General features: G+C 36.8%; 1 protein-coding gene across 4 annotated transcripts in view; it reads right to left on the bottom strand.

Moving 5' to 3' along the window:
• DIAPH3 (diaphanous related formin 3) overlaps positions 1–13,989 on the bottom strand; it is a gene marked incomplete at both ends in the record, with an annotated part of 563,043 nt that overhangs the window by 339,709 nt on the left and 209,345 nt on the right. For all 4 annotated transcript variants that reach the window (XM_082859704.1, XM_082859703.1, XM_082859702.1 and 1 more), the window contains 3 exons: positions 9,365–9,479; positions 10,208–10,531; positions 13,168–13,272. In XM_082859704.1, coding sequence (XP_082715830.1) covers positions 9,365–9,479; positions 10,208–10,531; positions 13,168–13,272 — 544 coding nt within the window. The remainder of the gene's footprint in view (positions 1–9,364; positions 9,480–10,207; positions 10,532–13,167; positions 13,273–13,989) is intronic.

A 13,989-nucleotide genomic window follows, 5' to 3' on the forward strand; every position in this document is an offset into this window, starting at 1 on the left:
GTCATTCTGAGATAAACACTTTTCACTTCAAGAGTTTTGCCTCCCCTATCTATTACTAGACAGGCTGTCAGAGAAGAAGATATACCAACACCCATTTTCAATTAAGTTCCAGACATCTGTTCATGTATTTCCTTAATTTGTCACCAGTTCAGGAAACAAGAGTTAGGCTAAACCATATGTATAAAATACAATTGTATACAGTTGACCTAAATAATTTCTTTAGCTTACATCACAGAGCTGGAGGAGTAACCTATTCTTGAGAAATTATCACTCCTGTGAACATCATGCTAACACTCTATGAAACGAAGAAAATGAACAGTTATCATCCTTCCTGCAAACCCTGGGGGGAATTTAGGCCATCAGCTCTACTTGGTACTCTTATTTGCCTATCAACTAAAGGTTCCCTATGCCTTAATGCGCCCCAGTTCCACAATGACATTAAGCCATCTGTACCATCCTCGTTAGGTTGAAACTGTAAATAAGTGTCAAAAATAATGAATTATTGGGCTTCCCTGGTGGCACAGTGGTTGAGAGTCCGCCTGCCGATGCAGGGGACGTGGGTTTGTGCCCCGGTCCGGGAAGATACCACATGCCGTGGAGCGGCTGGGCCCGTGAGCCATGGCCGCTGAGCCTGCGAGTCCGGAGCCTGTGCTCCGCAACAGGAGAGGCCACAACAGTGAGAGGCCCACGTACCGCAAAAAACAAAAAAAAAAACAAACAAAAAAAAAGGAATTATTAACACGATCCAGTAAGGTTTTATAAAGAACTGAATGAGCTTTCCAAGATCACTCTCGAATCATCAGCTCAATGCTCTAAAACAGAATCACACCAAGAAAAACAAAGTTAAATTTTTCAATTTTTAAAGTTCATGAAATTACACACCAGCTCCATTAATGGGCACCAGCTCCATTAACGACATAAACTGAAAGAAAAAAAAAAAATCACAGAAAAAGTTTTAAAAAAAGAGGGAAATAAAATCCCAAACAGGTCTTTACATTTATTCCTGATTCAACAGATCCTTCTCTACAGAAACTTAATAAAGCATTTGACAGTTAAGATGTACACAAAAATGAAAGAAACAAGAGGTATAGACCAGTATTCTAAAAGTCTTCCTAAGTGGCTATTAACATAGGTCCATTAACAGAGCAGTTTCATGGTTTAGAAAGCTTCATTTGGAAATAAGGCCAGGGACTTCCCTGGTGGCACAGTGGTTAAGAATCCACCTGCCAGTGAAGGGGACAAGGGTTTGAGGCCTGGTCCCGGAAGATCCCACATGCCACGGAGCAACTAAGCCCGTGCACCACAACTACTGAGCCTGCACTCTAGAGCCCACGAGCCACAACTGCTGCTACAATGAACTGGGCATTGCAAAATATGTTTTAAAATATTCATCATATAATCCTCACAATAAACTTATGAGCTGGATCTTAACTCCCCCATTTTAGAGAGGAAAGACCTACAGCTGTAAGGGCTGGGGTCGCACACTTGTAGGTGGATTCCACAGTGCCTCACTTCTCCTGCAGACTCCACAGCGTGATGTTAGTATTTACAGTTCAAATACTTACAGAAGTAAAGAGAGGTACCAAATGATGAAAGATGGTCTTAATAAAAAACGGCAGGTTTTTAAAGCCTTTAATATAAATTGTGGGATGAGGATGAACTGCTGTGGGGCAGTGGTAAGGTGGCAGGAGATGAGAGGAAAATTATTTTAAATCAAAGAAGAGCACTTTAAATAAAACATAATAGGATTTCTTTTAATCAGAGAAGCAGCATGGCATAGCAGAAGGAGCAATGGCTTTACACTCAGATCTGTATTCCATTCACAGTGGCGGCTCCTTTTAGCTGAACTTCACTTGAAGAGCACAACTTTTTCTTACTGATAAAATGTATACAACATTTGCCTGGGGCCCTTTGCAGAATTGTTTTGAGGAGCAAATAAAACGATATAAATGAAGTAAACATAACTGCTAAAAAGAAAGACACATTATTAATACTGTTGTTTTATTACTGTCTAATTAGGGAATAAGTTTTCTATTTTTTTTTCCATTTTTGATATATGCTTTTATAAACAAATGCATTATGGCCTGTTAACATGGATTTAAAAAATGGATGGCCAGATGTTGGAACCACCATAAAAACTTATTCTAAGCTGGATAAAATATCTCATTACAAATAACACACTAGCCCTTTAAATTACAAAACAAACCCAAAAACCACATACCTGTGAATAGGCAGCAGTTGAGGCGAGGCCCCTGACCTCCACCTCACTCCCACCTCTACATGCTGCAGCAGGGTCCTTAACCTTTTTTGCCATGGAGCCCATCGGCAATCAGAGAAGTGGACCCCTTCTCAGAATAATTTTTAAATGTATAATTTAAATACATAAGATTTCAAAGGAAGCAAATTGTTCTCGAACGCAGTTATTAAAATGCACTGTTTATGGACTGGTAACAAACAGGTATGGCAACCATGGAGATGGACTGCTCAGATCTCCCTTTAGGAAAGAACTTTCCACTCGGTTACAAAGGAACACACTTAGCTGACAGGCTCCAAGCCATGAGCACCCTCAGGACCCTCCTCAGTTTTGGAGCCCCAGCCAAGGACTGAGCACGGCAGAAGTAACCAGGCCTGGCCATCACGGCCCAACCTGGGACTCCTCTGACAGGCATTCTGGGCTCCAGCACTCCCTCCCAGCTGCGCTGGCTGAGAAAATTTCTCAGATTTGCATCACAGTCCCAGGTTCTTCCTGCCTAGTCCTGCTCTGAACCGCCTTTACCTTTCACATACATAACCCATCCCTTGCCCCTTAAAAAAACCCTCCTGCACTTCAACATCTCAGCATCTGCTTCCTGGAGGACCCAACAGACAAAATATGCTTCTTTATTAATGTCTTAAGTAACAAGGTCTAGCTGCAGGTCTAATAACTACTCTAATTTTGAAGTAGTGATGAGTTTCAATGATATTTCAATGTACCTGAAGCAATTCTCATGTGATATGAAAGTACGTATGAACCTTACAGGTAGAAACGACATAGGTACTGCTGTGTTTGTTGCCTATATTTATCATTGAAGGAAAAACTAAATTTCAGTTAGAGGTTAATGAAAGTGATGATGCTAATTTTTTTTTTTCTTAGCCAAGTTCACAGGCCTCAAGTTAAGAACTCCTGGTGTAGTGTGTGTCTGACTTTGAAATATCCATTCTTTTAAGGCACAGACACCTACTCAGACAAGTCAGAGCTGTGATAAGCAAAGGTCTCTAAACTGGCATTCTCCTCAGATGCCATGACAGCCATGAAAGCTTGTGGTAAACACAGAACATGTTCAAGGTATCAGAGCATATGCCCAAATGACCTAACCTTGAGGGACCAAGAAAACAACACCACCACCCAGCTTACCTAAACACATGAATATATAATCACCTCCAAACCTAAGTTATGAAATTCAAAGTTATAAAATTACAATAAAGTTATTTCCACAGAAAGTTTTTTTTTCTGTTACAAAAGAATTTACTACACTGTTTATTTAATATCAAATTCCTATAGCATGGAATCCAGCAAGAAGCGCTTATCTCCTTATGACTCTCCTACCACGATCCCACTCCCTCCTTGTGCTCCAGGGATGGATCCAGGTACAGTGCTAACTCCATGTGATTCTCTCTCTTCCAAGCCTGGCAAGTGGTGTGTGTGGAGGAGGGCATGGGGGTCAGAGAGAGTAGAGAAGAGAGGAAGTGAATGGCCAGATTTACAAAATATTACTTTAAGATTAAAATAGCACATTCAGAAGGAGGAGCCTCATTTATATTTTCAGAAGAACAATGGTGTGCACTAACTATGAGTGGGAGTCCTGAGTGATAGAACATACTGCAGACAAGGCTGTCGAAAAATGCACTTTGAGCAATCAGAGAGCAACAAGAGATGCCAGGGTAAATGGGGAAGAAGACAGAAGAAGGAAATGCAGGAAATGGAAGAGAAATCCTAAGAGACAAAATCCTAAGCGATGACAATGGCATGTAATGACCTTACAATTTTGTTAAGGTTTGACAGCTACAGGCGCACCACTGAAAACTGCTACCAGAATTAAAATACCATGATGAGCTACTTGTAATACGGAAGGGAGACAGCATCCCCCAATCTACCACTAGTCAAGTGACACTAGTTGAATCCAGTGCCCTAATACCATTCTTTTCTCCAGTGGAAGAAGAAAAAAAGAGAATAGAAAAAGGAAAGAAAAAAAGCCATGTTTATGGGCATACCCCCCCCAATACAATACATACAAGTCCAAGCCTCCTCCTTTTCTGTTTATAGCATCAGTACAATATATAAGAAACATGCCTATTTACAGGGACCTTTAAACCTTCTATCACACCATGCCAAAGATATGCTGGGTAACTAAGTGTGTAACTGAAGCATTTTGTGGACTTGAAAGTTGCCTGTGGCTCCAACCTAAATAATCCCTTTCTTTACGCTCTCTCTATAGGTTTTATTTCTCTAAAGCTTTCAGAATAAATTTCTGTTTCTTTTGCAACCCAACAGAGAATATAATTGGTAACAATGAGATACTCTCTAATGGTGAAACAAGCAAGACATTCCTGACCTATCTCATAATTTCCTTAAGTTCTTTCCAGATTCAGCCACAGACAAGAACCAAAATAAATCCCTAGGGAAATATTTAATTTGCCACTGACTTCCTCCCCAATCTTCCCAAACTAGTGTTTGTCAAATGTCTTTTCAGAAACCTTTAAGATGTTGAACATATGTTACATTCATTTTGGCATCATCTCTATATTAACATGCTCTCAAGAACCATACTTCTGTTATAAATTATATTGTTCACCTTAATGTAGGCTTCTGAGGTAGTTCAGGATTTTTTATACACTTTGGTTCATACAGAGGAATAAATTGTGTTTCAGATACAAAGCAACAAACTGAACACAGCCAAGTCACAGGGATACTCCATGGTTTATCACTCCCTACCCCAATACTTTGTCCACTGAACTATGATGTCAGAAATCGAAGCTTGATTTGTTTTTAAGTACATAATCCATTAACTGTTTCCATATGCCATAACTGTTCAGTTGAGAAATTATTTATAAACCAGTTTATTGGCCCTATCTGGCAAATATGATGCACCTGTTATAAAATTTGATTACTTCAGAAAGCTAACAATTGTGGAATCACATTTTCATAATAAATCAAGTCTATGAGAATTAGACTATTCATATACTTTCAGAAAGCCCTTTAATCCCTATTAAGTTAACAGTTTGTGAATAATGAAAGTAATTAATATTAATTTTAGTCGATAAATCCAACACCAATAACCCATTAGTATACGTTAATCCATTTTCCAACAGCCTGTAAAAATTAACCAACAGATGCTTCCACTCTGGTAAAAAATATGCAGGTCATTAGCATTATTTTGATGATACCAAATGTTCAATATAGTATATGAACATTGTGATTAAATTTCTGAGAGATATACAAACAATGTTCTTTTATAACCTTGTTAAGTCTTAACAGAAGCCAGAGACAGTAAAACATGGCAGTCTTTTCTACAATCAAGATCAGTACTGGTTGTCCCACTCCTTGTTCTTAGACTTCACCTGCGAACTTGACTGCGCTTCACCAAGGCCACAGAGTAACATGAGTACAGGGCCCCTCACCACAGTGTCCCCAGTGCTAAACACAAGGCCTCACATTCAACGTGTCCCCTGTAAATACTTGTCGACTTGAACGATGGTAGCCAAATAGGATAAAGAGAAAAAGCAGAAGAAATTAAAGAGGCAGATGAGAAAAATAAAAGAAAAAGATGACCAGGAAAAATGTCTACATGTTATTTTCAAAAGAATCTAAACTATGGAAAGCTAAGATGTATCTCAAAAGTTTAGGATGGAGAGAAGCAAGGAAAACAAAGTGAGATACTTAATAGGGAAATAAAGTATAAAAAAGAAAATGATACTACTGAATCAGAAAAAAAAATGTTGATTTCATAGGAAATGGCTTAGAGGGGGGTTTCCGTACTCCTTAAGATATGACACGAGGGGGCTTCCCTGGTGGCACAGTGGTTGCGAGTCCACCTGCCGATGCAGGGGACACGGGTTCGTGCCCCGGTCCGGGAAGATCCCACGTGCCGCGGAGCTGCTAGGCCCGTGAGCCATGGCCGCTGAGCCTGCGCGTCCGGAGCCTATGCTCCGCAAAAAAAAAAAAAAAAAAAGATATGACACAAGGCACGCTTCATTGAAGCAATGCTATAAAAGTCACAGGGAAGGGATTAGTTTAGAAAGCAAAGTAAGTAAAATCTAACTGGAAAAAAAGGAAGAAATATAATAAAGGGCAACATGAGTTAAGAGGGAATGTCCAACTCGCTTACCAATAACATCTTGCTCCATCTATGAGTCAGTGGGGCAGGGTGCTATTGTGGGGAGTTAGAACTGTTTTGCAATCGTAGACCAAGAGAAAAACCTCAGCAGAGATGTGGTAAAGTTTAAACAAAGTCACATGAAGAAGACCCAGCTCAGGGCTGGTATACCACAGGTACTCAATAGGGATTATTAGTTCCTCTTCCTCTTCCAACTCCCAGGTTATGAGACCTCTGAAACCCAACAATCTTAACCTAAATGTCTCATAAACCTAAAGCAGTGTAAAATAAATAGCCATACTTAGGACAAAAAATAAAGAACATGAGAGAAAATCCCAAGGTTCTTTTTAGATTATTGGATTCAGTTCCTTTCTTTCTTTTTCCTTTCTGCCAATTTCAAATGCTTAGGAAGCACAAAGATTGGCATCTACCATTTAAAATGCCTGGAATGGAACATTCAACTATGTCAGAGAAAGAGCCCTGGTTCTTAGTCCAAACAGGTATTTCAATTTAAAAAAAAGTTTAAAAAAACTTTTCTCTAAAAATCCACAACTCTTCACTAATCTGAATTCTTTGTCCTTCCCTGCCAAGTTGTGATGCAAGCCAATGATGACAATCAACTAGCAGCCCGTGCCTCTATCTCCCCCTGCCTGCTAGAGAGTGGAGAGCAACTATATTTCTACCTGGAACTCAACAATGAATAATAGGTTTAATTTTGAATTCTGCAGAAATGACAAAATTGATTCAAAGTAACCTTTGGTGTCACGTGAAACAGGCAAATATTCGCAGCCAGGCCACGAATAAAGAGACAAGGAGCAACCTATCCACCAGCCTCTGTCTTGTCCAAGTTTTCTAAGAACTTTTCTCTTACCTTCCTTTCTGACCTTTCCTATAAAATATCTACTGAAATCCTGTCTTTCTGAAAGCAGCAATGAATAGCCTTTTCTAATGAAATACTAATAATGCCAAAAAGAACACTTAAGGCTCCTCAAATAATGCTTTCTAGGAATTATTCTTTAAAATCCGAACCAAAAATAGTCACCTTCTCAGCTCGCCACCTGCTGGCATTGTGAAATGTTGGCACTGCCCTGCGTTACAACCCTGGGCTTCCCTATCTTTCTGTTGATTATGGAAATATCATCTACTGGTCCCAGAAAAGAGGAAGCAGCATTTGAGCTGAGAGAAAAGAAGTCATAGCCTCTGCCAGCCTCTAAGTCAAACCAAGGAGAGATTCAGGGCAGTGTGGAAGCATGCACCAATCCAGAGAGGCACTGATATATGGAATATTCAGAAAAGGATCATTATTTCCTCACCTTAACCTTTACAACTAGTATTAGATTGAGCAAATATGTTGATTTTTTTCAACCTTAAATCGTAAGACTAAAGTTAGATGACAAGAATTTTTTAAAGGTCCAATTATTTCATTTATGGCTAACACTACAGCTAAATTAAAGACATGCTAACAAGTTTCCCTTTTGAGCCTCATTAATTAAGAAAGTAATCAGAGTAAAGAGGGGAAAAAAAATAGAGAAGCTGGATCCCAGAATTACTTAAATAGCTTTTAGGTACCACCCTTTCTACCTACTAGAAAAGCAGAGGGAAAACTAATCAATTCCAGATTATGAAATCTGAAATTCTGAAGTGTTTTACATGTAAATACACATTTTAACTGCCATATATTTTCCCTGATTGCCTGAAGAGTGCACTAATCTTATTCAAAGAAAATTTTGATTCTCCATAATCAAAAGATAAAATTAAGATCTGCTTACTTCACAAGTTTTCCTATGGTAAGCTTGCTAAGAAAATGCCCCTGGTTTTCAAAGATCAAAATATATCATTTTTACTATTTTGGTCAAGACCAATGGTGTTCCAAAATATCTGATAAAGGCTTTGGATTTAACACAAATTCTAGAAATCTAATTTACAATTACCTTTTAGAGTTTCTAACTTACAATTATTTTTTTTAAGTTTTTAATTTATATTTTAGAAAGCATTTCAAAGGAAAGCAAATGATTTTTTTGCTATCTGCCAACATCCCTTGGTTGCTGTGATGATCAAGTTAAATCACGTATATAAAGCATCTAGCATGGTGCCTAGTACACGGTGGGCACTTTAAGAAATCAATTCTTCTGTCTATACCAAGCCTCCCCATCTCCATCCAGATGGAGAAAAGCCCGCGCACAGCAAAGAAGACCCAACGCAGCCAAAAATTAAAAAACTAATAATTTTAAAAAATAATTAAAACAAACAAAAAAAGATAATGACTGACCTAAGTGCCTTGTACTACAAACCTAAAATGTGTTACTTAAAAATGAACTGAACAGTATATGTGCATATCAGCCCTGAAACATAAGTGGTAGGCCCATGACACTGGATAAGAAAAAAATCAAATTTCAGACAAGAGTAATTCCTAAATATAATTGTTAAAAAGAGAAAAATCACACTGTACAGGTAAAAGCTATCTGTGATGGCTTTTGAAAATGAATTCCATTGCATTTAATGAAAAGATGTTATAATCTACTCATAGACCCTATTTCAAACTAATTTTCAAGATGCTCTATAAATTTGATATTTCTATCCCATGTGAGTCATACTAATTAATTATGTGATAGCCACTGTAACATTAAAGGGTGGGAAAATTCTGACTAGAGGAAGAGTTACATTTTGTTTTCATTTTTCTATTTCTCATTGACTACAGGGAATTTTCACACCAAAATTTTCTCTGAAAATACCCTCCTTTATGAAAGTCTAATTTAGAATATCTTCAAAGAAGGTATTATAAAGAAATTTTTTAAGTTTTGTATTAAATCATTTGTATTTTAAAAATTGTTCAGCTGATACTCTATATAAAAAATTAACTTCAGATTATTCATTGGATTATTCATTTATCCATTAGTAACATAAAAAAATACCATTTATATGACACAAATAATACTTTCTAAAGGTAAGCATATAAAAAGTTACAATATTAAAATACTAAGAGTAACAAATAACCAAGATATTAAACTTACCTTTTGGTTGGCAACAAAACATATTCTCAAGTTTACAAAGCAAATCCACATTTTCATACTTATTTTCATTTGCTTTTACCCAGAAACAGTCTTCAGTCATTTCCTGAGGTCTGATCTGCAGCCAGAGAGAAGATAGATTCACACACAGTTGAGTGTTTCATCTGTCCCCCACACCCAATCACCATGTATACACCCAGTGCCCCAGAGCTGCCAGTAGATGTTTATGAAGTAATCTCTGTAAGATTTTTTTCCCAAAGTATGTTCAATGAAATACAAGTTCTGCAGGAAGTTAATGTGTTATTAGGGAGAAAAAAAAAAAAAAAAAGGTTCCGCTCTCAAATAGTTGGGAATTTGAAGTTGAATGAAATGAAGTTTGTTTCTTCTCAATTATACTTCTCCTAGTCTTTAGCAATGCTCAATTTATGTGACCATGGAACCATCATTCTGCAGGATTCAGAATTCCTATGTCTCGACTAACTATCCACTTCTGACAAGTAGTAATACTTTTCCCAATAGCTATCAATATAAAAAAGTTCCTAAGAATACTATTTTTTTGTACTTTTGAAAAACACTTCAAAATACAGAGTATAACCACAATAATGTTGAATTGGCAATTTAATTACAATCAAATCCCATGGTAACAACTAATATCAATTCCTACCCAATTTATAAACCAGAGAGCTTTAGTCAATAGCAAAGGGCTTTGACTCAACATTTTTATTTAAAATAATGCCTGTTTATTTAATGTCATTTTGAATAGGGATCCCATTGGAAACTAAATACAATTATATTTAAGTTTTAATCTGGGTAACAGTATTATTTCTCTATTTATTTCTGTTTTACCTTTAACCAGTTCAATCTTCTCATGCTGGTCTCCGGTTTAAATTCTTTCTTTGGTTTTAACCCAAAAGGCAGGGTTGGTGGTGGGGGAGAGGTTCGTCCACAGAGAAATCCCAGGGGAGGTGGTGGAGGCACAGGACCACCACCAAATGGCATGGGCATTCCTGGAAGGGGAGGGGGTGCAGGTGGGGGGGGAGGGGGTGCAGGTGGGGGGGGAGGGGGCAAGCCTCCACAAGAGGGCAGTGGCTGCGGTGGAGGAAGTGCTGCGTGGCCAGTTCCATTTTCTTTTGAAGAAGGCAAATAGGTACCCGGTGGCAAGGCACCAAACTATAGGCGAAAGAAAAAGAAGAAATATGACAAAGAACTCTCTATAAAACATGTTAAAGTACACTTTTCTCAAAAATAAGGTATTATTTTAAACCAAAAACAACTGAATTTCAGTAACGTCATGTGGTTTAACCTAAAAACAAAATTTCAAAGATTTTTTTCCCAATTTAAGAATATTATAGCTTTTGTTTTCATAAAAATGTAATTGTCAGAAATATTACTCCCCGTTTTGAGGTAGTTATGGCCAACCAGGTGGAGATGTCCAGGAGGCAAATGGCAACATGGGCCTAAAAGATCTGAAAGTCAGCAGTCTCTACAGGACAGCTGAAGAAGGCATGGGTGTAGATATGTTCACCCAGAGTATGCAGCATGAGGAAAGGTTTGTATACAGAATTCTACAGGACACCAGCATTTAAGTGGTAAGTAAAAAAAAAATAAGATCCAGAAAAAGAGAGGTAAATAATATTGCCACATCGTGCCTTTGCCCTTGAGAAAAAAAATCTAAGATTCTTAGTAGGACCTTCAGAGCATCTCACGATCTGGTCCCTGTGACCACTAGGCACTTCTGTCCTTATGTTTCCATGGCATAATAACAATAGATGCATTTTTACTATCATAAAGGTGATCTGGGTTGATAAATAATTTTTTGTGATATGGTTATTTCCTGAAATTACTAACTTCAACTCTGAGCCATATAGCTATAGGAGTATTAATAAATCATTTAAAAGTTTTATGGCACAATTATGGAAAATAGATCATGTATAAAGGCTTGAAATCGATATCCAAGGTCAGCACAAAGAAAAAGTATTTAAGAGAAGTTGAAACCACAGTCAAAAAACATGCCTTATCAAAAACATTAAGTATAAAGAAGAATCACTTTAGTGTTATGCTGGGTTGCTGTGATCATGAATAGCACAGCCCTTTCAATGTTAAGGATGTATGTACATTATACTCACACTCAGTATACATTTATGGTTAACAATTAATGTCTTAAAACAAAGGTATGGTTGAATTTCTGCTCTAGATTTTGATGGGTGTGACAGACTTATCACTGATGGGGCCAGACACTGTGACCACCTTGCCCCCCATTCTATCCCCAGCACCTAACAGTACTTGGCTGTTAAGTGACTGAAGGAATGAAGTCACAGATAATAAAACATATTTTATTCATAACCTTTATAATCAGCATAGCTTTGATCAAAGAGAAGGATATTAAGACAAATGCATAGATTTCATGAGAAATACAAACTTATCCAAAGGAAGTATTTGTCAGTTGTTATTCAAAAATGAATAATTGTGGCCAGTGTCAAGTCTCTAATTACAGGCTTTCCTCTAATAGACATAAACAAAGGTCATCACTGTACACAATTTAAAACAACACAGGAGATTCCTTGATTTAATCTGCTTCAAAATGTAAATATATTCCCATTTTACATAAAAGCACATGCAGCAATAACATATCCAAAGATGGTGAATATGTTTTCTATAAATTGAAATTTTCTAGAGTAGATTTACGAGTAATGCTTCAACTGGGAAAAATTAAAAAGAAAGGAAAGTCTAAATTTATACTAGCCCAGACCAGGAAAAACTTTTCATGAATATTTCAGTCATTGTCTATAACTCAATCTGAAATTAAAAAACACAAATTTTTTTTAATATGAGAGACAAGGAGCCACATAAGAAAGATGAAAACTTTCAATAAATTGTGGTACCTTCTCTTGCAGCACTAAAGAAAGATGATCAGTGGGAATTTTCTTGTAGATAGATTCTATTTTTTTTTTTTCCAAAACTGAACACTAACATATAGCTCTTAGGGTATCTTCAGACAGACTCTGCAACAAAACTATACACTAAAGTATAAAAGAAAACAAACTCTCAAAATAACATAAGAAATAGTATACCTAAGACTATTTCAACATAACCATAAATTAGGATGAAAGGAAAACAGCAAAACTATACTTATTGCTCATCATCTTATGTGTAAATCTACAAGAAAAAATTTAGCTGTGAAAATTCTACTTCCTTACTTTCATCCATTTAAAACATGCAGATGATGTATTTCTTGCTACCTAAATGCTTTATGTGTAGAGAGCATATGTGAGTGTATGTATTATCTGCTCCATAATCCAGATTTGCTCTCTTTTTTGTCATGTTTTAAATGTTTACTTTTGGAAATTGAAAAATTATCAGAAAATGTTCTCATTCAGCTAGAGGTTATCTTTCACTGCAAGGTACCCATAGGCTGAAGGTTTTCAAAAAATAAATAGCTTGAGCAATAATTTTCTGTAGTGGGATAAAGATCAGTGATGAATGACAAGTCTAAGAATAAAAGACTTTCTTACCCTTAACGCTTAATTACCTAGCAAACACGTGACATCAGGTACAAAACCCAAACGAAACATAAGGAAGTAGATTAGTAAAAGTTTAGACGTTCTTAAAAATGCAAGCAGAAAAAAAGGGGCAAAATCATTTTAAAAATAAACACAGCGGAATAGAAATACATATAAACAATAATATGAAAACATACAAGGGAAATTAAAGTTTCAACATTTTGATGCTATGAAGATATGATACGACCTTTGTTCCCCTGGTGAGCTTTCAATACCCAAATTCACTCCAGGTAGATGGTATTTTACCTGTGATTTAAAAGCTTGTAACTCTGCTTGAAGCTCGTTAATCTGTGCCTCTTTTTTCTGCAATTGAGCCTGAGTTTCTTGGTGGTCGGTAAACTCTTTTTCAAACTGAAAAGGAAAAAAGAAACAAAAACACACAAGAAAGAGAGTAAGATGAAAATACAAAGCACTATTCTTCATCTAGAAATTTGATTCTAATGATCTGTTGGTAGAACATAAACTTTTATGAAAGGAGTGGTGGATTTTTGCTAAGTCACCCACAGCTTTTCTCTAGGTCCCTCTAGGTCCCACCAAAATCATTCATTTGCAAAGGAGCAGACAAAGCCATAAATGAAATCTGTGACCATCTCCTCTCAGCAGAACAAACTGGGCCCACAGTTATCCGGAACCCTGGCATTTTTCTTAAAAGTCCCTAAATATCATTGCAACTTTGTGTAAAATAATAGAGAGCTAGGCATTGTACTGAATTCCCTGACCCCTACCTGCAAAAACTTATACTTGAAACTTGTCTGAAGTTTATCAACATGATTTAAAAGAATTCCACTTTAATATTTATTTATTAATAAATAACTCCACTTTGTAAATGCATCAATTACTTTCTTTTTTCTTACTACAACATCATGAGGTTTAAGGACCTGATGCAGGCTCTAACCTTCAACAACAGTTTAAGAGGATAAAGTCCATTTTATTTACCATTAATCTTTGGGAAATTAATGATAAATTAGTCTTTCAAAGTCCTTAGTGCAACACTTTGTGGGAGGAAGGCAAATAATAAAATTTGGTGAATCGAATGAGTTTTCTAATTGATACAGCCACTCATCACAA

Source organism: Leucopleurus acutus (genome assembly GCF_964270905.1).
Source record: "Leucopleurus acutus genome assembly, chromosome: 18".
NCBI classification, from domain to species: Eukaryota; Metazoa; Chordata; class Mammalia; order Artiodactyla; family Delphinidae; genus Leucopleurus; species Leucopleurus acutus.